Source organism: Diadema antillarum, unplaced genomic scaffold, assembly GCF_040938485.1.
Source record: "Diadema antillarum isolate AM-2024a unplaced genomic scaffold, OU_Dant_1.0 scf00000125, whole genome shotgun sequence".
NCBI lineage: Eukaryota > Metazoa > Echinodermata > Echinoidea > Diadematoida > Diadematidae > Diadema > Diadema antillarum.
The window spans coordinates 2,260,874-2,285,386 of NW_027271014.1; the positions used below are offsets into that span (position 1 = coordinate 2,260,874).

The 24,513-nt window shown below is 39.9% G+C and overlaps 1 protein-coding gene across 1 annotated transcript in view; it reads right to left on the reverse strand.

The window, feature by feature from the left end:
* Window positions 1-24,513, reverse strand: part of LOC139720278 (uncharacterized) — a 96,218-nt gene that overhangs the window by 37,390 nt on the left and 34,315 nt on the right. Inside the window, exons 42-69 of the mRNA XM_071631637.1 lie at window positions 24,116-24,220; window positions 23,713-23,835; window positions 22,904-23,005; window positions 22,271-22,468; window positions 21,650-21,861; window positions 20,718-20,875; window positions 20,108-20,219; window positions 19,510-19,623; window positions 18,663-18,965; window positions 17,901-18,071; window positions 17,161-17,289; window positions 16,513-16,673; window positions 15,926-16,052; window positions 15,222-15,430; window positions 14,623-14,716; window positions 13,914-14,077; window positions 12,298-12,469; window positions 10,916-10,972; window positions 8,960-9,208; window positions 7,818-8,060; window positions 5,966-6,171; window positions 4,393-4,559; window positions 3,671-3,821; window positions 2,930-3,086; window positions 2,157-2,261; window positions 1,395-1,569; window positions 958-1,024; window positions 367-534 (exon numbers count right to left, since the gene is read on the reverse strand). Of these exons, the coding sequence (XP_071487738.1) occupies window positions 367-534; window positions 958-1,024; window positions 1,395-1,569; window positions 2,157-2,261; window positions 2,930-3,086; window positions 3,671-3,821; window positions 4,393-4,559; window positions 5,966-6,171; window positions 7,818-8,060; window positions 8,960-9,208; window positions 10,916-10,972; window positions 12,298-12,469; window positions 13,914-14,077; window positions 14,623-14,716; window positions 15,222-15,430; window positions 15,926-16,052; window positions 16,513-16,673; window positions 17,161-17,289; window positions 17,901-18,071; window positions 18,663-18,965; window positions 19,510-19,623; window positions 20,108-20,219; window positions 20,718-20,875; window positions 21,650-21,861; window positions 22,271-22,468; window positions 22,904-23,005; window positions 23,713-23,835; window positions 24,116-24,220 (4,399 nt within the window). The remainder of the gene's footprint in view (window positions 1-366; window positions 535-957; window positions 1,025-1,394; window positions 1,570-2,156; window positions 2,262-2,929; window positions 3,087-3,670; window positions 3,822-4,392; window positions 4,560-5,965; window positions 6,172-7,817; window positions 8,061-8,959; window positions 9,209-10,915; window positions 10,973-12,297; window positions 12,470-13,913; window positions 14,078-14,622; window positions 14,717-15,221; window positions 15,431-15,925; window positions 16,053-16,512; window positions 16,674-17,160; window positions 17,290-17,900; window positions 18,072-18,662; window positions 18,966-19,509; window positions 19,624-20,107; window positions 20,220-20,717; window positions 20,876-21,649; window positions 21,862-22,270; window positions 22,469-22,903; window positions 23,006-23,712; window positions 23,836-24,115; window positions 24,221-24,513) is intronic.

Below are 24,513 nucleotides of genomic sequence, written 5' to 3' on the forward strand. Positions count from 1 at the left end.
TTTTATACATGTAGGTACTCTTATTCCAAAGATACATATTTAGTATTTTGGCATCCATCTAACAAAGTTGTTTTCTGTATGTATAAAAAAAGTGAAGAAGAAACCCTCTCCAGCTTTTGATAAAATCCCATCATATCACCGGTGGTCAATTTATCTGAATATAATACCTGTATGTGCATGCATTGTGGACTGGATGAAAGGTTGGCAAATATTCAGATACATGTAAGATAGTACATGATGTGCATGTGGAAGATGGTCAGAAAACAAAGAGAGCTATTGTTTGTAATAAAAAGGTTAATGATCACAACAGGAGAGTGGAAGAGAGATAAGAGAGTATGGAGAAAGATTGTACTTTGGTCTACTCACCTGCACACACCCCTGACCCAGTTACAGAGGGAGGCAGCGGCTGCATTGTTGTTCTTCCTCATCATGTTCTTTGCCTGGAAGGAGGACTTCTTGAGGTACGGCTCCACCAGGTTGAGGGTGGACTCAGGCAGCTCTGAGTCATCAAAGGCACTCAGCTCCTCAATAAATCTGAGCAAGAGATTGAGAAACATACATTCAGTCTATTCTCAACAAAGTTTCAAGACATCAGAGAACAGCTTCTCCATAATTTTTTGGAAGATTAAAGTATCAAAAATAGCATCACTGGCTTCCATTTGAAGTTAAGTTTCATCCATGATACATATTTATTTGTTGATAAACATAAGTATTGTAGGTATGACTAATTACCACCAGACCTGAAATCAATATACAGTGTATTCATGGATCAATATGAGAGAGTTATTATCATGGGACACGATCCTGTTATACTTTGATATCTGCACACTGTATATATTGTAGTTCAGAACGTCTGAATTGCAGTTACTGTAGGTCTTGCTTTCTATTACTTCAAACACTGTTTTAAGCATTTCTACATCCATATTTGAATAATTTTGCACAAAATTTCATTCTCACCTCTCAATGTTTGCCATCTGCCGCTTGGCTCCTTTGCTCCATGTCAGGTCAGATGATGGTGATTTTACTGAATTGAAATAACACAGATAAAACCAGTCGGAGATCATACAGGCCATGTACAATCATCTTTCTCTGACGAACAAGAATTTGCACATTATGTCATTTCTGAGCAATTTCGCTACAGTAATCCCTCTCCTTAATTTGAATATGCAAATCAAAGGGACATACGTGTATGAGTATACACTCTACGTGTACCAACATGTAAGATTACAGATATGCAATACATTTGTACCATACAGCCTTATTGAATTAAACACATTTCAAAACAGCATTATCCTGGCTGACGAATCTTGAAGGCACCTGATGAGAAATACATTTTGTAGTACCGTTATTAAATATGATGTTAAGAATACTCTGAAAAGGAGTAGAAAACTTACAGATCATGATGATGGCTGCCATTAGGTCTTCAATGTCCACGTCTGGTTTCTGCATGGCTCTCAGCTCACCCAGGCTGGTCACGTCCAGTGTCTGCACCACTTTCTTGGTGTCTGCTACCACGGCAACCGTCTTGTACACCGCCCTCTCGTGGGCCAGGGTGTATCTGGGCAGAGCCTGATAGGGGATAGATAGGAAATCATGCAAAATAAGAGTAAGGCAGGTTCTGGCAGGTCATGCTCAAAGGCTATCATGTAAATCCATGCACACTCCCAGTAAGGGCTGAATGGCTACTACTAAAACACTGATCAATTACATCAATGTAGGGCAATTTTTCAATCAGACAAGAGTTTGTCCCACATATTCATAAGCTTGTGTTAAAACTCCTTCAGTTTCTTCAGCATGATGTTCATTCATAAGGTCGACAGGGATTCAAGCACGTGGTTGTACTAAGGTTAATACAGTGAAGATACACAACCACAGAAAGAGTCAGAAGAGATACAATGCTGTCACTGCACTTGTAATGACTTAAAAATCAACCACGCAGCACAAGTCATGATGCTGACTGATTATAGGTTTTACGTCTTCGCCACGGGTGTATCCCAACAGCAGGATGGACACCATTTTCTCTTGCTCATTCAGACAAGCTCTGATGATAACTCAATAGGAGTTGACACTGACGAATCTGACATTGGTATTCCACAATCTCTCCCACCTCTCTCACTGCAGTCATCCTGCTATTAAAGATCACATGTCCTACTAACTTGTTTCAATTTCAGGATGCTGTCCATCTGTTTCTGGACAATCTTGACCTGCTGACCGGCGATGGCCTTGTCCTGACCAATCTGGGACAGCAGCTTGATGGTTCCCTGTCAAGGAAAGAAAACAAAGATATAAAATCATTTTCTGAACTTCAATCACATTGTTAACCAGTTGAGGACGAGTCCCAAGTTTTCTCGGGCAAGTGTCTAATAGTATGTGAAATGTGTGTATGTTGTAGCAAAATCAGCTTGTCCTCAGCACTTAAGATTAAACAACAATGATGTATAATACATACATGCAGGGCTCTCAAACAATTCAAGACATTCACATCAATGGCAGTTTTCATAACCACTAAGAGGTAAAGATTATGTAGTGATATTCATTAAGTATGTGACTTACAAGTAGCGAGACCTATTAAAAACTCATACTACTTGGGTAATACAACCGTCGAATGCGATTTCACTTGAAGATGGCAATGACCAGAAATACCTATCTATATTAGGCTGAAATGTTGTGATCCAGCACTAATGTGCATTGTACACAATTGCAACTTTTGTAGCAGCACCACAAAAGGTGTGAAAGAATTCCGATGTCTTAATTATTCACTCACATGTTGGTTAGAATAATGTTTCATCCCTGCACATAATCATCCTTTACATTATTTAGAACCTACATAATATAGATCTCCCAACCAGTTTGTACTAAGCTACAAGCTACAATATGTATATCGCAACATAACAGTGTCTCATATAATTGTACGGTGGGAGTCACTCACATCTTTTCTCTCTTCAAGAACAACCAGCTCATGTTCCAACTGTTTCTGTAGCCGACTAGCCAGCTTGTTCTCCCTGTTGATGTGCTGCAGGGCCTTGGTGACGGTCAGATGCTCTTCATGGATCCTGGACTGGCGCAGCTTGTACATAGACAGAAACCTTGGTGGTGGGAGATAGTGAGGAGGGTAAGAGTCAGTGAGAATGATTGACTGATGTTTGCATATTCTAAAATGATATGCCGGCACTTACGACATACATGCACTGTGAAACATTATATTTTCGCAAATTGGAGCCGACTGCCTTTTTTGTGGCATGAAATTTTCACGATTTGCCTACAACATTCAATGCGTATAGTGTCGACAAGAACTTTCATGTGCATTTTAATTTCAAGAATCTTGGCTTTCCCCAAATTACAAAGAACGCAAACAATCCTCGTTTTACAGTAGTGATATCTCCTTATATTTTGGGCTTTCACGTGTAGTACCTTGATTAGTTTTGATTAACAATCTTTGGCGAAGATGTATTATTACAGTTCCAGACTTTTAAAAGGGATTATAACATACAGTGTACTTAGCAATTACAAATGAATGCAAAACTTTCAACATCTTAATTTGTACAGGACAAGCAGCATGGGTGAAAATGAAAGTGTAATGTCTTCCATACTCACATGAGTCTTGATGAAAAATGATGACTAATGTATGCCCTCATGTGATCAACAAAATAAAGGGAAGGACAAATCTTACCTTTCCACAAACTTCTCGTAGGTGGTGTTGGTGAGGTGTTTGTACCTCCCAGGTCCCTTCTCCTCCCCATCCAGCTGCCTGATAGAGAGGTGCATGGTGGCTAGCAGGTGGGCTAGGTTCTCCTGCTGGATGTGGTTCATCCCCTCTGTACCTGTAATGATGTGAAAGAGATTGAGGATTATATGAATGCTTTGAGCATTAACATTACTGGCCATTTAACCCGTTGAGGACGAGTCCCAAGGATAATTGGGGAGGTGTCTATGGGAAATGCATGTTGTAGCAAAATCAGTCCGTCCTCAATGGGTTAAGTTTGACTTAGAGCATGCCAGCTTCATGTGTACTCTTCATTAAGGTCTTCATACAGCATTAAACTTTATTCCTGTTTTTCGATTTTTGTTTAAATTTTTGTCATTGCCCATAAAGAATTGCACAAAAGCAATAGAGAGTGGGAGATGCTGTGATTATAATTCAATTCATTTATGGTAATCAGACACAAGAAGTCAGGATAATGATACAGTGTGACATCAGCTTCGGAGTCAGATTTTTCCTTAATCATGCTTGGTCTTTGCACAATTCAAATGCATTTCCATTCGCCAGCTATTGGACACTCATATTGTAAAGTTTTCTAAACAGAAAGATAAACACAAAATATAGTTATATTCATGCGCTGCAATCGGTTTATATATATTTCACTATGTCAAATTGGTTTCATTAGCACATACCTTCAAGGTAGGCCAAGGCATGGTCCACAAGTTTTTCCCTGGTCCAGTGCTGATACCAGTGGCAGTTGAGGTGCTCAGTCAGGGCGGGGTACTCTCGACACCGCCGCTGGAACCTGTGGCCAGTGTCGGCTGAGATGAGCACCACCCTGAAGTTGTTGCGCACGGTTCTGCAGGGAAAATATAATATTGCATAAAGTTAGACCATTCATGGACAAGATTGTACTTTTGTTCCTCCTTTTTAGAGAGATGCAGACCTTGTTTTCAGTGCAATGTGGTAGTATTTCAGGAACTTGCTAGTTTTTAATTACGTCATTCTCACCAAACAAACTTTATACTATGAAATTACACAACCCAAATATGCAATCATTGCCCTTGTTGTTATCATTCCACTTTTGGTTTCTTCATGGCTTTCTTGGTTGACACTGCTTAACAACGTACTAACATAATATCCCCATCTTCCTTATATAAAATCTAAGGCTAGGTGATAACAACAGACATACAGGATGTAGGGTTATTCTTTGTATCTTCACTTTAGTGTCTTTATCCCGTCCACCCCCCCCCCCCCCCCCCCCACCCCAGTTACAAAAGGGTTGCATTGAAGCACAACAATTACCACACATGGTCCTTACAAAGAACTGGACTTCAACCTTTTATGTGCCATGGCACAAATTGTCAAAATTGCAAACGTTAAAGGTGTCTTTCCTCAGCATTCAGAATCCATTGACACTTGACCTAGATGTAAAAGTAGCAAACCCACTCGGGTGTGGCAATGTACCTCAGTCCAACAGGGGAGCCAGGGTGACATAATAGGAATTAGTGGGATTAGGTAATCTCTATTCATTGACAAATAGTTTCCACACATCTTCACTCATCTGTAAAGTACACTCTCCAGCATGTGAGCCAGTTGGCGAACAAAGCACAACAAACAAGGCTTAATCTGTGTTGACAGGTACCACCTTGCATGAAAGGAAGCATCTCCCTAATCACAAAAGATCTGCACTGAAGCTCACCATACACCACATATAATCCTGACAAAGAGCTATAGTCCTTTCAGCCATGCTTGCAAATACACCATGTATGAAAACAAATGTCTTTGGCACAAATCACTTCAGAACTACATTCTCTGATCTATGCTTCCAGTTACGCCTTGCATAAACCAGACATCTTAGCACATTTTACTTTAGAAACGATTATAGTTTTTGATCTTTGCTTGCAGGTACAGCTTATATGAAGACAGATATCTTATAGGCACATCACACTTCAGGTCAAAATCACCTGATCTATGCTTGCATGTAGACCTCGCATGAAGACAGAAATCAGAACTCAATACTCAAAAATACAACTTTGCTTATATTTTTTAGTACAACTCACTTCAAAAATATATTTTGTGCTCTAAGCTAAAGGAAACAAATATCAGGGAGGCATTTCATGAAGCATTTTGTCCGACAAAGTTGTCAGACAAAATCTGGTTTCAGCCAATCAGATGCAAAGATTTCAGTATCTTTTAATAGTTTGTCAGAAAAATATCCAACCAAACTGCTTCATGAAATGCCCCCTTGGGCTCAACACTCACTTGAGGAAGAAGTTCCAAGCCGTCTCCCTGGTGTAAGTGAGGCCGGCGGCTGTGACCTCAGTACGGATGGAGTTGATGATGGTAGTCTGTTCCTCGCTGGAGAAGAGATGAGTGATGGCTCCAGTCACCACAAACTCCTCCACATAGACCAGGAAATCCTCCTCCAATAGGTCTTCTTCTGTCAGTAGCAGCAGGAGCTTTTCTCCCTGTACAAAAGACAAACACATATCATACACAAAGTATGGTAGCTATTTCTCATGGTAACACTGCATTGCTGTTTGATCCACTTATACCAGTTTGACTGTATCATTGGCAATTGCCCTAAGTCGTTACGATGGAAAGAAAATGAAACTAGATATATCGCTACGGCTACTGATATGCCTCCGCCATAATGCATGGTTCTCCTAATAGGTCTATAGTACAATGTCTTGACAATGTGTGATGACAGTTTCACACAATTGGCAAAATATTAAAATGACAGGTTTGACACAAATGTGCTGAATGTTCACTTTCCTAGAACTAGGTTCAATTGGATGAATGATTAAAATGTCAGAGTGCAGGTATTTGGGGAACTGATGATTTTTACTTGACTTTTGACCCTTTTATAAGTTTATGCATTGAGTAATTTTCAAGGTATTGAGAAAAAGTATAATTTCAGTATCAAATGGGAAAATAGCATTATCTAAACCTGGCCTTTGACCTTTGACCTCACAGTTCCAAAGAGAATCACTGTTAGGTTGAACATGCATAAACATGTAAGTTTCATGATGATACCTTGAGTTACTTTCGAGATATGGAGGAAAAAGTGCAATTTAGCACTTTCACTTGACCTTTTACCTTTTGACCTTTGACCTTTTGGCAAGAAACTTCCCCAAAAATATATATTGGGTAATACATGCCATACATCAAGTTTAAAAAAAAAAAAAAAACTTCAGGCATATATTGCATTTTAAGGAAAGTAGTGATATTTTGAGGAGTTGACCTTGACCTTTGACCCCCTGACCTTTGACCCACGACCCCCAACTTCCCTAGATAATCACTGCCCATCGGTACAAGCATATATACTAAGTTCCATGAAGATACCTTGAACCATTTGCGAGATATGGAGAAAAACATGAAATTTCAATTTTTTTTTTCACAAAAATAACCTGTGACCTTTGACCTTTGACCCTGTGACCCTATAATCCACACAAAGTATCATCCCCCAAGGATATACCCTCATACCAAGTTTAATGTAAAACCACCACACGGTTCTTGAGATATCGACAAAAACAAAACGGGACGGACGGACGTACGGACGGACGTACGGACGGACGTACGGACGTACGGACGTACGGACGTACGGACGGACGGACGGACGGACGGACGACCCGAAAACATAATGCCTCCGGCCACTTCGTTGCGGAGGCATAAAAAAAAAAAATGACAGTGTAAACATGGCTTCCAGAAACTTTACCCCAGAATAAAAACTGTTAATGAAAATAAAAGAAAGTTCATGTTCATGGTTTGTTGTAAAACACAACAATTACCATTCTTATATTCATCAATATCACTAAAATACTTGTAGCACTAGTTCAATATCATTGCCCTTCACATACTTTCCCTCTGTCATTTTTATCCACTAACAGAGTAAACATGCATTCAGCGTAACTCTTTGGTGCAAGTAAAGAGCAAGTAGAGGTCTCATCTAATGAAGCCTGAACAATTAGTGCTACATGTATGTTTTGTATTAAAAAAGAATAGTGAAATGTATTTATCCCTCCTATTCAGAGTCACAATTTCAAAATATGGCACACATACATGAACAAACAGTAAAGTAACTTAAAATGGTAACAACAGATTTGATGCTGACCTTAACACCAGCCTTAGAGTAGGCTGTGACGAGGTCTGCCTTGAACTGGTCCACCTTGTAGCTCCTGGATGAAGCAGCTGGAGCTGAGCTGATCTCGAAGACATTGAAGCCGCACAGACTGGCCGCCAGCCGGGCAAAGAGGTTGCTGAGGCCCGGGTTGCCATCAGCAACCAGCAGGGCGTGGCCCACCTCATGGGGCGACATGATGGTACGGGCCAGACGACACACCCTCTGGATGGTTTCCTGTCAGACGCAAATTTGAAGCGACCAGTTTGAATATAAACTCCAACTCTTTCAATACATTATGAATGCATGAACTTGATGTGGTTGCATTTGGGAAGGCGCTGAAAAAGACAAAGCTAACATTGTAACAGGATCAAGTTTCTGTAATTCATGGATATCATCTTAATTTGTATATTAAAGCAAACTTTACACTTTACTAAAACTGAGAAGTGATCAAGAATGCATGAAATACCCAGCGTCATCACAGTGTAACTTGAAAATGTCTACGAAGCAAAGTCAGGTAATCTTATTTGACCTGACAGTATTTTTCCTAAAAGTTAAAACAGAAGTATGTAGTTTGTTTCAATCACAAACAATCCCCCCCCCCCCCCAAAAAAAGGGACTTTATAATGACTACCCTCCATAAGAAGACTTGGAGTAAGTGACTGAAAACAGTCCCTTGACCCATACTGACAATAAGTGCATTGCTGATCAAGATTGATTGGGCAGGGGAGGCAGTTATCTAGGGCAATTACCCCCTGGACAATTACTCTAGATCCTTTCCCTGACCCAAACCCTAATCCTAATCCTGAACCTAATCATAATCCAAGCTCTTACCCTAGCTCTAACCCTAAACCTAACCCTAACCCTAAACTTTACTCTAACATTATAACTAAAAATTATTTATCTGGGGGGTGATTGTGCTCGGGAGGTAATTGGCCTGATAGGAGTAGGAACCTTAGCCTTGGCCCTGTTGCATAAAACCAACTTGCAATTAATGGTAACTCTGCTAATCAGTGATTACCATCCATGACTTCTTAGCTTTGCTTGGCCATGAAATAGTGTTGCCTCGGTAGTTAACATTGATTTTTGAAAGTTATCATTAGTTTCGTGAAATGGGGACAGGTGCGCTTTCCTACCTTGTACAGGGTGAGTTTGATCTTTGGGTGTCCCTTGTTGTACTCCTCCACCGCATCCTGCAGGAGGCGCTGGACCCGTCCAACCTCCGAGCAGGGCTGGTACTGGTCTGTGTTCTCGTAGTCCCCTGCCCCGCCCGCTGTGCTGCTGGTGGCCTGAGATGACCTGTAGCCCCCGGCCGTCACTATACCGGAATCCTGCTGGACCAGGTTGCTGAAGAGGGGCTGCTCTGGGGAGATGGTCAGCTGCAGCTGTGGGGAGGAAGGATTCGACAAAGAGGGTTAGCACGTATCTTGTTCGCAATGGGACTTTCTAGTTTCTTTCACGGGGATAATATGAAATAGCAGGGTCGTAGCAATGTAAGGATAATATGAGATGATTCATAGGCCAAAGCAAAAAGTGGTATCTCATCATTTACTTTCATGTAAAAGTGAACTGACTTTGTTGTCATGAATGCATTGCTTCCCGCAGTGCTAAGTGATAACGTGGGAATGGAATGCTAAAAGAACACTTGATATATTGTTTCTATATTTGTGACACATAAGCAAGTGAAGAAATTTTATGAAAAGACATGTCTAACCCACTTCTGCATAACTCATTTGATTCCTACACTCTATGATAGACACATGTACTAATAGAACCATTTCACGGATATTTCAGACATATTTGCATGACTGGATTCACAGTCTATTCAATTCAAAATACTGAAAGTGATTCATCATCAAAGTCTACATCAATTTTGCATCTTAACCAGTGCATACTTGCTTTAACAGGCGAGCAATACAAAGTAAAATGCAATACGTATGCAGAACTCTACACATTTCATCTACATGATATTATGTTTGACCTTTAGCACTCAATCTCTCACTGAAGGACAAATATGTCAAGTTACAAACTCAGTCCCGTGAATATCACAACAAATGAAGTCATCCCACCACCGTGAAAACTTTGCTCATTAATCTCAGAAGAAAAATGTAATGGCATCTTCACCAACTGGTTATGTCACACAATCATTTTGCTGACACTGAATAAAACAAAATAATGCACTCTCTATATGGCCATATATGTACTTGTTGAAGATTAGGCATAAACAGGTATGTTGCATTTTCCAACAAATAGATATGTTTCCATCGAGTACAAAATAAAAAGTTAAATCATGCTATAGTCTACCACAAACAAAGCCAATGCACACAAATTTCCATATGGTATGTTGAGGATGTACACACTGTAGCTGTGTTATAATACACCAAAGTCACAATACCATGTCATGGAATTGACCAAGAAAGCTACTGTTCAAGATATGCACCTAGAGATGAGAGTGCACCATTCTGTTCAAATGAACTAATACATATTATCCATCATCAAAGAAACATATCGTCGCTGGGATGACTAGACCTTGTATCTGCAATTTTGGTGAAAATGACTTTTTTGACTAATGGTCAAATAATGGGTTAATGTGATGTCCTGTCCAAATCCCAACTGTCTTACTCCAAAAATGAAGCCACCACGGCATGTCAAAAGAAAGGCTATCCCATTCGCCACAGTGCTTTGGCTGCCATGTTTTTTGGCTCTCCTGAACATTTGACATTTGGTAGATATGAGGTCTTGTCGCCCCAGGGACGATATAATTTACATTTAGGGTGAATACTTCGGTTCAGATGCCTGCATGAGTAAGGAAAGAAGTCCTTTGCTCAAAATGTAATCTTTGTACACAGAAAGGGCAGGACAAACATGGCTATAATTATTCAAAAAGAGGACTGGATTGAAACATAAAATCAGTTACAAACAATAAAAACATAACACCAATTGAAATACAAAAAAAAATGAGGATAGTTCTTCAGCTTGCTCCACAGACACTATTTTTTTTTAATATTAGCCCAAGAAATAGTTTCCACATGATCACAGCACATCAAACAATAAATTGCAGTCATGACTGCACACAGCACACAGCTTCCTACCACTTTGTCTCCTTTCATGAATGCTCTGGCATTTCGACCCGGGCTGTACGCCTCAGACTAGCAGGATGCAAGGTTAGGGCAATGGTGGTTAGTGAGAGATAAATGAGATTTAACAAGAAAAAACTGTGCATGCAAAATATAACACGACGTTTACACTTCACAAATTGGGTATTTGTGTATATAGTACCTACATGTAGTACTGACAGCTACAATGTACCTATCAATAATGAACTGGTACTATGTTCAGAATACTCTAGTGCATTTTGAAATGATAGACACGCCACGTAAGCTTGCTCCTGAATATCGTTGGGTGGTTTGGACATTTTGATTTCACAAACATGCAGTGGATGAGTCAGTGTATAGATAATGCAATAAAAACAGTGGGCAAATGATGTACAGTAGACATGTCATTAGAGGAAAAAACAGAATTGAAGTTGTGATGTGAATGTAATAATGCCATAAACAAACTGTGGTGGTGATGTGTTCACGCATGGCTACATGCTATATATACTGGGGTGCTTGATGAATTTATGGAGTGTATTGTAGACATGGGATGAATAGTGTGCAATTTATATGAAGTCTGTGAATTCTATGATAAATCATGCATTGCTACAGAAACTGAGGAGATGTAACTCATCATTTGACCTTGACTAAAGTGTGTGAAACTAAGACTGATTATGATGAAAGTGAAGATACATGTATCATGCAAGTGGAAATATCAAATGTATGAACAGCTGGAGGCGGTGGGGGACTGGATGATTATTGATCAGCTACCGAGTTTAATTTCACCATGTGCTGTCAGCTTGCTCCATTGAGGGACATGCATATTACAGCAGTAATTGTGAATTGCTACATATGCAGTCATGCTTTTCATGGCTATTTGATTGTTTGCTTGTTTTGTTTGTTTAATTTTTTCCCCTTTTTTTACAGCTTTTTAGATTACAAGAGCTGCATTATGTGTAACTGCAACTTGCAATAACAAGCATTGAAAATCTCTTTAGCAAATGATGCTGACATAAGTGCAAAGCTTGCCACATTCTTTTAAGTCCCCCCCCCCCCCCTCACAAAACCTAAATCAACCAATTAAACATGCAACCAAAAATATAATAATGATAATAATAATAAGATAGAGCATGATCATTTCAAATGATGGCAACAGAGTATACGTGTGTACACACTTAGCCTTGATTACACTTCACTGTCAACTGAAACTCTTGTATAGGCACATTTTGATTTGAACTCAATCACATAAATTTGTTTGATAGGTGAAATTACATGCATGGAATTTACAAGGGGATTGCATGCAAACTATGCTATTACAGCAGGAATACACCAGAGTGAGAATTCCAGAGTCACAGCAAAGAGGAATTGGGACTCCTTACCGGTTCCTCAGCAGTGAACTCTTTGCGGGCAGCCGTGTAGAAGGCCAGGCTGTATCGGTCAAAGTCCACAGGACTGACCAGCCGCTGACCATAGACCCACTCACACTCATGCCGCCAGAGCAACAGAAGGTTGTCGGTATTGGTGCCTGGTCTCAGGGAGAGACAAGTGTTCCTGTTTGAAAAGAATAATGAATTAGAGGATTTCTCATGAACTAAATCCAATTAAAAAGAAAAGATACATCCGTCCAATGTTTGAACATCAAGTATTGTCCTGGTCAAGTAGTACTATCTTATAAAACAGAACATTTTTAGTCTCTTCCTTTTCAAAAACCTCTGGTTTTGAGCATGGTTCTTTTATCAGGTAGAATAAAAAACAAACAAACAAACAAACAAACAAACAAACAAAAAAACTGAATTACTTTCTACTATCAGGATTTTAAGCACAATACAAACTAGACATATCGCTACGGCTACTGATATGCCTCCGCCATAATGCATGGTTCTCCTAATAGGTCTATAGTACAATGTCTTGACAATGTGTGATGACAGTTTCACACAATTGGCAAAATATTAAAAGGACAGGTTTGACACAAATGTGCTGAATGTTCACTTTCCTAGAACTAGGTTCAATTGGATGAATGATTAAAATGTCAGAGTGCAGGTATTTGGGGAACTGATGATTTTTACTTGACTTTTGACCCTTTTATAAGTTTATGCATTGAGCAATTTTCAAGGTATTGAGGAAAAGTATAATTTCAGTATCAAATGGGAAAATAGCATTATCTAAACCTGGCCTTTGACCTTTGACCTCACAGTTCCAAAGAGAATCACTGTTAGGTTGAACATGCATAAATATGTAAGTTTCATGATGATACCTGGAGTTACTTTCGACATATGGAGGAAAAAGTGCAATTTAGCACTTTCACTTGACCTTTGACCTTTTGACCTTTGACCTTTTGGCAAGAAACTTCCCCAAAAATATATATTGGGTAATACATGCCATACATCAAGTTTAAAAAAATAAAACCTTCAGGCATATTGCATTCTAAGGAAAGTAGTGATATTTTGAGGAGTTGACCTTGACCTTTGACCCCCTGACCTTTGACCCACGACCCCAACTTCCCTAGATAATCACTGCCCATCAGTACAAGCATATATACTAAGTTCCATGAAGATACCTTAAACCATTTGCGAGATATGGAGAAAAACATGAAATTTCAATTTTTTTTTCACAAAATAACCTGTGACCTTTGACCTTTGACCCTGTGACCCTAAAATCCACACAAAGTATTATCCCCCAAGGATATACCCTCATACCAAGTTTGATGTAAAACCACCACACGGTTCTTGAGATATCGACAAAAACAAAACGGGACGGACGGACGTACGGACGGACGGACGGACGGACGGACGACCCGAAAACATAATGCCTCCGGCCACTTCGTTGCGGAGGCATAAAAATATACAAAAAGAGATCGACAAATGAATACAGTAAGGCGGTCCTTTTGATATAAAGATGTGAGAAAGGAGGAATGGAGTAATAAAGTGCCAGACAAACTGACCAATGAGTTGTATTTCAGCTAAGAAAGGATCTACAAGGGAGTAAGGAGACTTACTGGAAGAGCCTCCTCATATCTCGGAGAGAAAAGATGTAGTGGCAGCGTTCAGCCGTTGCTAGGAACATGGACCGCATCCTCTCCTGGACCTCGATGGTGACATTGACTACCATGGAGATGAGAGCTCGCATCTTTTCCTCCTCCTTGTCAATCAGGTGCTGCTTCTGGTTATAAATCAAACAAACAAACAATATTATCAGACTATTAACAAAATTACACCAGGGAGCATAAACTGATGGTAAAGGTTATACTCAAAATACTTTTACTCAATTGAGATATAGACTTATGTTAATCTATGCAGGTTAAAAGAGATATCAAGCAAAAATTATAAAGTCTAGCATTGGGTTTATAGGACAACAATTTCTCTGACTGAAAAATGATTAAACGGACTACTTTGGTCATGACACAATAACATGCATAGACGAGCACTACAGTGCAGAATTAGCTAATTTAATCGGTACATCAGCATAAGTGTAGACTCTTCTATAAATATGCCTGGATATAAATTCAAATGCAAAAATTGTAAGAAATGGCTAACCACCATGGCAGATCATGAGTTTTGATAAATGTATCTAATATATTTTCTTTTCCTGTATTTCACTTTAATTAAGAGTTAGTGGAAACACAAAGATAGTGACAGAACTACTTGAGTTACCTTCAAGTGAGAAGGTAAGATAAATGGAGACTGGTGATAGAAGGGTTAACCTACCTTGTGGTCCTTGCCAGCACTGGAGGAGGTGGTGGCTGGGGTGAGGAAGTGAGTGTGGAGGAGGGTGGTAAAGATGTAGTGGACCTCAGAATTCCTGGGGAAACACGGAACAAAATGGCATTGAGAGGTGAGCATCAAGACAGTAGACTTCATTCTAACATTGTCACGTGGATCATCTACACCAATAGGCTCATCAACAATAAGATGGGTAAGATGTTGGGTAAAAACATGTCCGTTGCTGCCTTCTACCCCACTCAATTATTGTATCTTACAAGCAGAGTTACAAGTGAAAAGCTATGAAGTGTGTACATACAGAGACTCATATTTGACTGTTTCAAGAAAACATATGTACACTTGGAGTAGGAAAGGTTGACTTTGACTTGACTCAATCTTGATTTAGTTTTCTGCTGCCAGTGTCCAAGATTCTGGGGTAGGCAGCAGGCATCTAGTATGTCTGGCTGGCATACTTGACAATGAACAAATAAAATAAAGAAACAAACATAAAAATAAGAGATGTTCAGTAGACTTAATCTTGAATTAATCTTACGATTGCAAGATAGTATATCTGCAGTTTAAAAATAAAATGAAATCCTACTTACTTTGGATAAGGCATGCCCAGGACAGCAAAATGCCTGACAAGACGAGGATTTAGGCTGGGCACACTGGCGGGGGTCATGGGGTTAACCGTGGTGACGTATGTCACATTCTTCACTTCCCGCATGCGGTGGGTATCTGGCTCGTAGAAGCCTCCAGAGTCCAGGTGCTGGCGGACCATGGCTGGGGCTGACTGGTGGTGGAACTGGTCAACCTATGATGGAGGTCAAATAGAAATGTAAAAAGGTAAGACATTTGCCAAACAGAGAACATCTGTATATTCTCAATATAATTCAAAAGAATTCAAGATATTTTGTGATGGCAAGTGAGCTGCGTTTGGGGTGCCATCATGTGCTTGGTAATGTGTTCCTGATGTGTTGCCAATATCGTTGTTATTTTTCAATACATTTTGATGGATAATTGTGAGGTGTTTTATTGATTGCGTTGATGGGACATACAGTTGTATAAACTTTGTAGTAAGCATGTTTGTAACATTGTTCATTCAGACTGCAGATTTGTTCATAGGTTTTTGCCTGAAGGAGTAAACTGACTGAAATAATACAATAGCTGGCCTGAATTACCAAGCAGGCTGACTAGAATGTTCAAACTTCTCATTACAGCAAACCTGTGAACATTACACTGTCTGTATACTAGTGTTGAAAAGGCCTTCAGGAGTTTCGCCTAAAGAAGAAAAATAATAAAGACTTACAAAGGAGAGGTTGAGGTCATCCACAAGACACATGAGTTTCTTGTTGCCCTTTGGTACGTAGGTACGGCCGTGGCGCCACTCTAGCCTCTCTTCCAGCCGCTGCCACAGCACACGACTGGTGGTGAACCTGCACAAGGAGACAATTAATGGTCACTTAAATGAGGATATCTGAGACAAGTTATTATAATTTTGCTTGTTTTGAGTCAGTGAAATCTCATTACAGGTACCACATAGCTTCAAAGACTAACTACTGGTCTAGTCAGCAATATACATGTACTGTAACAACTCTTCCTCAAGACATGTATTTATATTCTAGTAACAAAACTACTGAACAATAATTACAGTTGTAACAATAAAATGAAAAATGGTGTGCATTACACAATGCAGAATTTGATCACAGCATCAAAGACACTGTCTTCTTTTGAACTTTAAAAGTTATCAGACCACAGAGATTAGATTAGATGATACGTGTAGCTTAACTTGTTTACGATTAGTCCGGTATATTCTCCAGCTGGGGTAAATGGGAAATGCATGTTACAGGAAAGTCAGTCTGTCTTCAATGGGTTAAGGAGGGTATGGAGAGATACCTGTTTGCTGTGATGGTGAGAGAGAGAACCTCGGCCACTTCTCCCGAGCACACAGTGCGGATGCGATCATTGATGATGGAGGTCTTCCCACACCCAGCCTCCCCCACCAGCATCACTGGTTTGCCAGCATCGGACAACAGGCCCAGCAGGTAGGAGATTTGCTACATAATTCAAAAGAAAATGCAGAAACACATAAATAAGCCAATTCTGTCTAATAATTGACAATAAGCAAACAGTTACTAGAAGTGCATTCAAGTTTCATCTGAACAACACAGAGAGAGTACTAGAAACATAATGCAGTCAATGATATTGATAACTGGATGATACCAGTCGACTGTGCCTATGAGGATATGGCTGGTCTAGCAGAGGTTCCAGATATCAAATTGGGAGCAAATTTAGCTGGACCACTTTACATACGAAACACAAAATCACACAAACAAAACATTTTTACCTAAAATGAGAAATGGAAACAAATGTGAAAAAAAAAATCAAAAAGAAAAAATGACAAAGAAACAAATGTATGAAAAGAAGAATGAATCTTTTTCTAAAAATGAAATGCATCTCAGTTCCAAGAGTCGAGTGTTCCAAATACACACAGAGGAGATTTAATGGCAAGCTTCAATTTGTCTCATGGGTACAGCCCCATACCTCAGTGGTAACAGTGTGCACAAATGCGTCCAGTGGGATGCCCTCGTGTGGCGGCATGCTGTAAGGAGGGACGGCTTCTCCCCAGCTCACCATCTCCTGGCTCTCCCCATCCACAAAGTAGTCAAACACCTGGATGTGGAAATGCAAAGAAACAGTTGGTTAGAATTAAACTAAGGTAGATACTTCTTTAAAAAGTTTGTATCTATATCATTCAGAATATGAAAACAACAGTTCAGCCTTACAGAGAAATGTATTGAATTGCAGTAGGTGACATGATCCCATAGTTCTCACAGTGTATTAGGTAAGGAAAAGAAAAAAAAAAACAATAAACATGCCTGACATGCATTACAATACTTGGAGGTTAACTGTCATTTGTACACTGTATAATCTATGCTTTGCATTCATAATCTTAATTTGACTTGCCTGAGGTACCGGTATATCTAAATCAAACAGTCAGTGTGAAATGACCTCTCATAGTAAGTTCTACACCCACACTGGAACGAATCAACTGAATATTATATAAGCTGTTATTTTCACATACAGATATGAATATGTAGGTCACGGACATCTTCGCAAGATGTTCTCACGAATTGACACTGAGACTGCAGTACACTGTAAGCACATGTTGACACTTTTGCACGTTGTGAATATCTCGGTTCAACAGTAATTTGCAACATTCATGAAAATTAAATCCTTGCGAACATGGCAGTGGACACAGTAATTTCAGTGTTTATTCTCACCTCTCCTTCTTCAGGGTACACAGCGCGATCCTCGAATGTAGAGCGCCACCAGTGGCTGAAAGTAGAGCGGTGCTTCTCCTCCAGCGTCCCACCAAACGCCCAGACGGCAGCGAAGCTGATGTAGCGTTCATACTGCTCATCAGTCAGGTCTGCATTGTGGGCAATGATGGCCTAGGGAGCGAGACAATATTATTCATATTGATTACAACCTATATAAACTATTCAGAGCTTTACATCACTGATTGACATATCAGCTGCAGAGCTTTCTTCACTGATTGGCACAGTCACAATGTATCTGAAAAGTAACTGCCAATGGATGGAGGGAATACCCAATTCCCTTGATCCCTATTTCATAATCATGGCATTCTTGATGTTGGCCTGAGAAACATTGAGAAACATTGAGGAACACTGAGGAACATTGAGGAACATGTCACACCTGAGTGGGCCTGCCAACTTTATACAATCAGTTAACCCGTTAAGGACAGGCTGATTTTGCTACAACACGCATTTCCCATAGACACTTGTCTGAGAATACTTGAGACTCGTCCTCAAAGGGTTAAGGTTATCCATGGAGGATTGACTGCATACTGGTGCAAAAAATAAGAAATACAAAATAAATAAATACATATATAACAAGCATGGCCACTTCTGGCACGTTCCTGACAACAAAAGGGGTTCATTATCATTGCTCAAATAGAACCATCTCTTTAAAGTTCTTGCCCAACTTTAGTGTACATTCAAGATAATGTCCGTTAGTCTTACATCAAGGATGCTGCAGAAGGTGAGGACCATGTTACTCTCGCTGGTGTCCAGGATACGCTTCATCTTTGGTCTCGTCCGCTGCTTGCTTGTCGTCATGACAGCCGGTCTGGTGCAGAGGTCCAGGTACTCCATGGTGGGGCCCAGGTACCGGTCAGTCAGTGCCTTCAGGGTGTCCTGCTCCTTCTCGGGCCGGCCGTCGATCCAGGCGGTCAGGAGGAGCGGCCAGTCGACATCGGATCGGTCCATGGAGAGGACACCGACCCGGGAGATCAGGCCTGGATTCAGCTCTGTGATGCTCTCAATCTGTGACAAACACACATCAGAACATTTAGCAATACCACGATATGTAGAATCATGTCACAGTAAGCATTCATAGAGCCCTAATTGTTATTGACCTTATATTCATCAGCAGCAGACTGAGGCTACTGAAGGTGAACTATCAGTCTGTGCCTCCTAGAAAAGTTATATATATATATATAGAAAAACTGGAACGGGAAAACTTCTTTAACTTCAAGAATGCTATGAATGTAAGATATTTAGGTAACTTCTCCTGGACCAGAATACCATTACAAAAGTAAATGCCAGGGTAGATGATTGGCTTGAAAACGGTCTCAATATGACTATTCTGCTCTAGTGTACATTGTATGTCACAATAACATTTCTGATGTTCTATCTGGGTTTTTTTTCTACGATACCAGTAATATCTCACACAGTTCCTCAAGGAGTTTTGAACTATAGCATTATTTCAACAAGTATTTTTTAATTTTCAGCTTTTATTTCCTAGCCTCCAGCAAGCATGTTGTTGTTACATACTAAACCCTCATATTATTGATACAGCCGTACATACCTCCCAGAAAATGGACAGATTCTCTGGAATGTGCACTCGCTCATTGTTGGCAAGAACCAACATTCCCTGATGGTCAAACAAGGAACCAAAGATCTCCATCTGAACTGAGTTGATCTGTGGATGGAACACACAAGAGTGGAAAAGGAAGTTGGTGCAAGCCTGTAATGGTATAGTTTGATTTGAATAGACTAGATTTGATTCCACTTGATTTGTGATAAACGATATGAATGGGGAAAAAGAGTACAGAACAATCATGAAGAATCACAGACCACCGTGTCAAAAAAGATATCATGCAGCACACACAATTACATTTACACCAGAAACATTTGCAAAAGAAAAACAAAACAAAACAAAACAAAAAATTAATGAAATGTTTGCGAATTGGAGCCAGGGGCCATTTTCATGTTATGAAACTTCAGTGAATTGTCGACTATGAAAGAATAGCAAGTGCACTAAATGTTTCAAAAATACACACTTAGATTTGTTGAGCTTTCGCATAAGGCATGTTACTTTCGTGAATCTCAGCTCCTTGCAAAATGTAGGAAGTTTCATGCACCCAAAATTCTTTGGTTTTACAGAGTAGTTAATTGTTGATTACCTCTCCATCAAGATGCAGGGCCTTCATGAGGGGTTTGCTCTGGTTTGGGTCTGCCATGGGAACCAGGCACAGCTTACGCAGGAGGGCTATAAAGAGTCCATCACGCCACTCCCTGGAGGGTGTCAACAAAGAGCGGAACAAAACTTGAACAGAAATCATGAAGGATATGTGTCTAATCTATCACTTTGTGACCTTACTGTTGTGGCAATGGAATGTTATACAGTGTAAAAAGAGTACTGCCACATCCTCACTGCTAATATTTTTAGTCAATAGTGAATTTGCAATGGCACAGCAATATGATTTCAGGAGAGAAACATCACTGAATCTTTGGGGCCCATAAAAGAAATACAAAATGACAATGGCATTTGTAGAAGGAAAAAGTAAAATTCTAGAACCATGTAGATTTGGTGTTGCTTGAAAGTTTGAAGTGCAGATTTTGAATAAAAATGTTCCTGATGTGATTCTGACAGTATAAGCAATCATATGATATTCATTTGCATGTTATTACTATAGCTAAAATCAAATTTCATAGACTTAATTCACAGGGGATAAGGAGGACAAGGAGTTTGTGCATTGGATTGTTTGGTTGATTCCAATAACATTCACTCACTTGGTGTCTGGGTCAGCGCTGCCAAGTAGCTCCACTGATTCCACGGCCTGGAGGAAGATCCTATGAGCGATGACAGTCTTGCCTATCTCTCTCTGAGCTGCCATCAAGGTCTTAATGACTTCACTCTTACCACAGCCTGGTGGACCCGTGACAATCACCTACAGGGAGATATCATAAGCAGGTATTGAGGGCCACTTTATGACTGGAAAATCTAAATGTCCTCCATGGTGAAGAATAAAGGCCTAACTGGGATTTGTACATGTCTGTCTCTGATTGCACATAGGGAGTTCAAACACAAGCAACAGACAGAGCTGTGTCATTCTCTCTTTTTTCTTTTTCTTTTTCGGGGGGGGGGGGGGGGTTCTTCAGCTACAATCTTGAAATTGTTGAAAGTCGAAATGGGCATTGACAAAGATGTTGTAGAAGGCTGTTCACCCATGACACTTTGAATAGACTTTTGCAAACATTCATTACTGACCAGGTGTAGAGTGCATTACACACAATCTACATGCCTGGCAAAGTGCTTGAGCAGCCTTGTAACACGATTTCATCACAAACAAAATATTGAACATTCATTCACACTGTATGAATGGGCAAAGAAATTTTCACAGGACTTACACCAGATACATTGTATGTCCAATTGTTTTACTTCATTACAATGAGCTTCAATACAGGAATAAATATGTGGACTACAAGAACTAATCATTGCAGTGGAAATCAATGCCATACAATTCATAAACTGGTAAACAAATAGTACAATTGTTACTCACCATGCCACATTCATGATCACTGCATGCAACAAAACAAGCCTGCACTTGGGCATGATATACATTTGTCAGGCATATAAACTAGTAGAGTGCATTTGAGAGCATACAACATTTACTTAATATTGGCTCTAAAGACACACCCATATCCACACATCTTGGACTCACCGTTTGATGTGTCTGCATGAGCTGTGCCAGCTGAGCCACGCGTGCTTGGAAGGAAGTGCCTGGAAGCAAGCCTAGCTCATGCGTTGCCACGGCGATGGCTGAGTGGATGTCATCCAGGGGTTGTCTCTCTCCTCCACCCATTGGAAGGAAGTTCTGGGTGGCCTTACCGATGTGATGGGTAGTCACCACAGGTGTGTTCAAACTTACTAGCTCTGCAGATGGAGTATGACAAATGAAACAACATTCAAATTGAGAAACCTATACAGATTATGTGACAAGACTTGCTATGAATTCAGTTGTGAGATATCAGTCAAATCAATGTACTTGCAGTTTATGTTGCACGGTGAGTTCACTTAACCCATTGAGGACGGGCTGATATTGCTACATGTATTTCCCATAGACACCTGACCGACTATACTCGGGACTCGTCTTCAACAGGTTAACAAAGTTTACCTAATGTTGATTAAGTTGTTAACATCATGAGCAATTGTACATGTATGAAGAAGGCAAGCATGAGAAATGCAGGGTTTGGTAAGTATTTGTCAAAGATGGCTTGGAAAGGCTGTTGTAAAGTACTATAATGGTTCTTTTATGCAAATTGATTATGCAACATGAACCTACCAGATCTCTTTCCTCCAGACGTTCCATCATGTCCACCAAAGCCCATGTCAACCGAGGTGTTGGGAAAGACATCCGTTACCATGGTGACAAACATTTCCGCATCACTGCCATGGAGGCGTGGCATGAAGGTGTTACGCAGTGCTGTAACAATGGCTTCAGCCTCATACTTGGACAGGCTCTCAGGCAACTCGAACATTCCTATAACATACAAAAACATATGATAATAATAAAAATGTATAATAACAATGATAATAATGACAATTACAATAATATTAATAATACATTAATTAATAAATATGATTGAAAAAGAGGCCGCTGAAATATCAATATGAAAATGAAACAGATATTCAGTAGTGGAGGACAAAATGGAGTAAAAAGTACTGCAGCAGTTAAGTTCAAATGGTAATGAAGGACTTCCATCTGCCAGAATAAGACATTTATCATGAGATGAAGGCACAATGACAAACCTCTTGCACACATACCATTATATACACATACAGGTATCTACTACTATATATTTGGCACATTTGCTTTTCAATAAGGTATACAGTGTACCAGTAGTTGTGTAAGCACTATAAGCTTTATAAAGGTCATGGAGTCATGAAATATACAACAGAGCATAAGAATGCAAACCTTTCTCAACAATCTGCTCCTCATTGTCATCTTCTCCCTCGTTCTCTGGTTTCCTGAAGGCTTGGTTCTCTCCATTCTCAATACTGATCATCTCAGCCAAGGCTAGAAAAGGAGAAAAGGAAGGCAACAATTGAAGGATGATTCAGAGATCAACTTTCAAAAACATGCTATGTAGTCAGTACTTTGACTTTTTAAATCTTTTGCAGCCATTAGGTTTTGTAAGGGGGATGCAGTAAAAGCTAAAGTCAACTGTTGTAGAGAAGTGGGTCACCATGATAGAGCACATAGTTTAGCTCTTACTGTGCATATTCAGTTCTGGCAATCACATGAACTGAAACCTGTCTCAACCAAAGTAGGCTTAGCTTTCATATATAAGTACTATAATGAAAATCTTCATTGCTGGAGAGGTTTCTTGGAATGAAACCAGTGAAAATCGATGCAACAGATTACAAAAATTTTGTGGGGTATAGGACCAGAGTATAGGAAATTAAGAATTAATGTCTAAAAGTTACTATGCTTGGCATCCGACAGGAAGCTAAAGAATACTATCTAGGTCTCATGACTAAAAGTTGACATGCATACAAATTTTCCTTGGCTCTCTATACACAGAAATTCACCATCTGTTCTGGACAATGATTTAGCAAGATTATTGCTTAATATTATCTGCTTAAATACTATCCCCTCAAAAAAAGAAAGAATGCAACCTAATCTTGTAGAGTGGAGGCATTCTCGTATTACAAATGTGTAGATGAATATTCATCAAAAAGCATTGATATGATCAAGCAGTCAACAGTCCATAATAAACTCACCCATCTGGTATTCTTCTTCCACAAAGCTCGCCTGGAAGTCATCCAGCACATTGCCTGCTTCCACAATGACGTTGTACATGTTTCGCAGGGTCCATCCATGGGGTCCTTCATAGGAAGAGTTCCCTAGACAGAAAATGGAATGGTCTGACATTTAATGCAGTGCCCTATAACTCCATGGAGTCTCCTAATCACACATCAGGAACATACTATTTGTTCTTTTCACAAAATGTATGCCAAGTAACTAGTGATGGCATCCTTTGCCTGAGGTAAAGTGACTTTCTTACGTATGGATTGTTTCTCTTGAATGCACCGTGCTACAGCATATAGCTGAGTAAAGGATAGGAGTGACATGAGCTACGAATTGAAGAATAGAAAAAGAAAAGCAGGAGCATTGTATCCTCACTCAGTTTGTTGTCACAGGAGACGGCCAGGCCAGCTGGGATGATCTTAGTGTACATCTCTTTCAGGGAAGACAATCTGGTGGAGTGATCATAGGCCTGGGTGAAGCCTACACAATGGAAAGACACAGAGAAAACGAATCAGAACCAATCATGAATAAAAAGATGCCATAATAGTTTTCCAGTTTGCACTGACATCATTAAATTAACAAGAGTTCAAATCTAACATCACATACACTGTAGCTCTATTGCTTGGTCCTTGACATGAGAAATATATTTTGTAAGTTTGGTCAAAATTCTTGGCCGTGATGCTTATTACATGTAGTAAAATGCAACCGTAGCAAACACAGCAGCATGAAATGAGGCTTTGAGGATTTCTCACTGTTGATATGGTGATTGCATG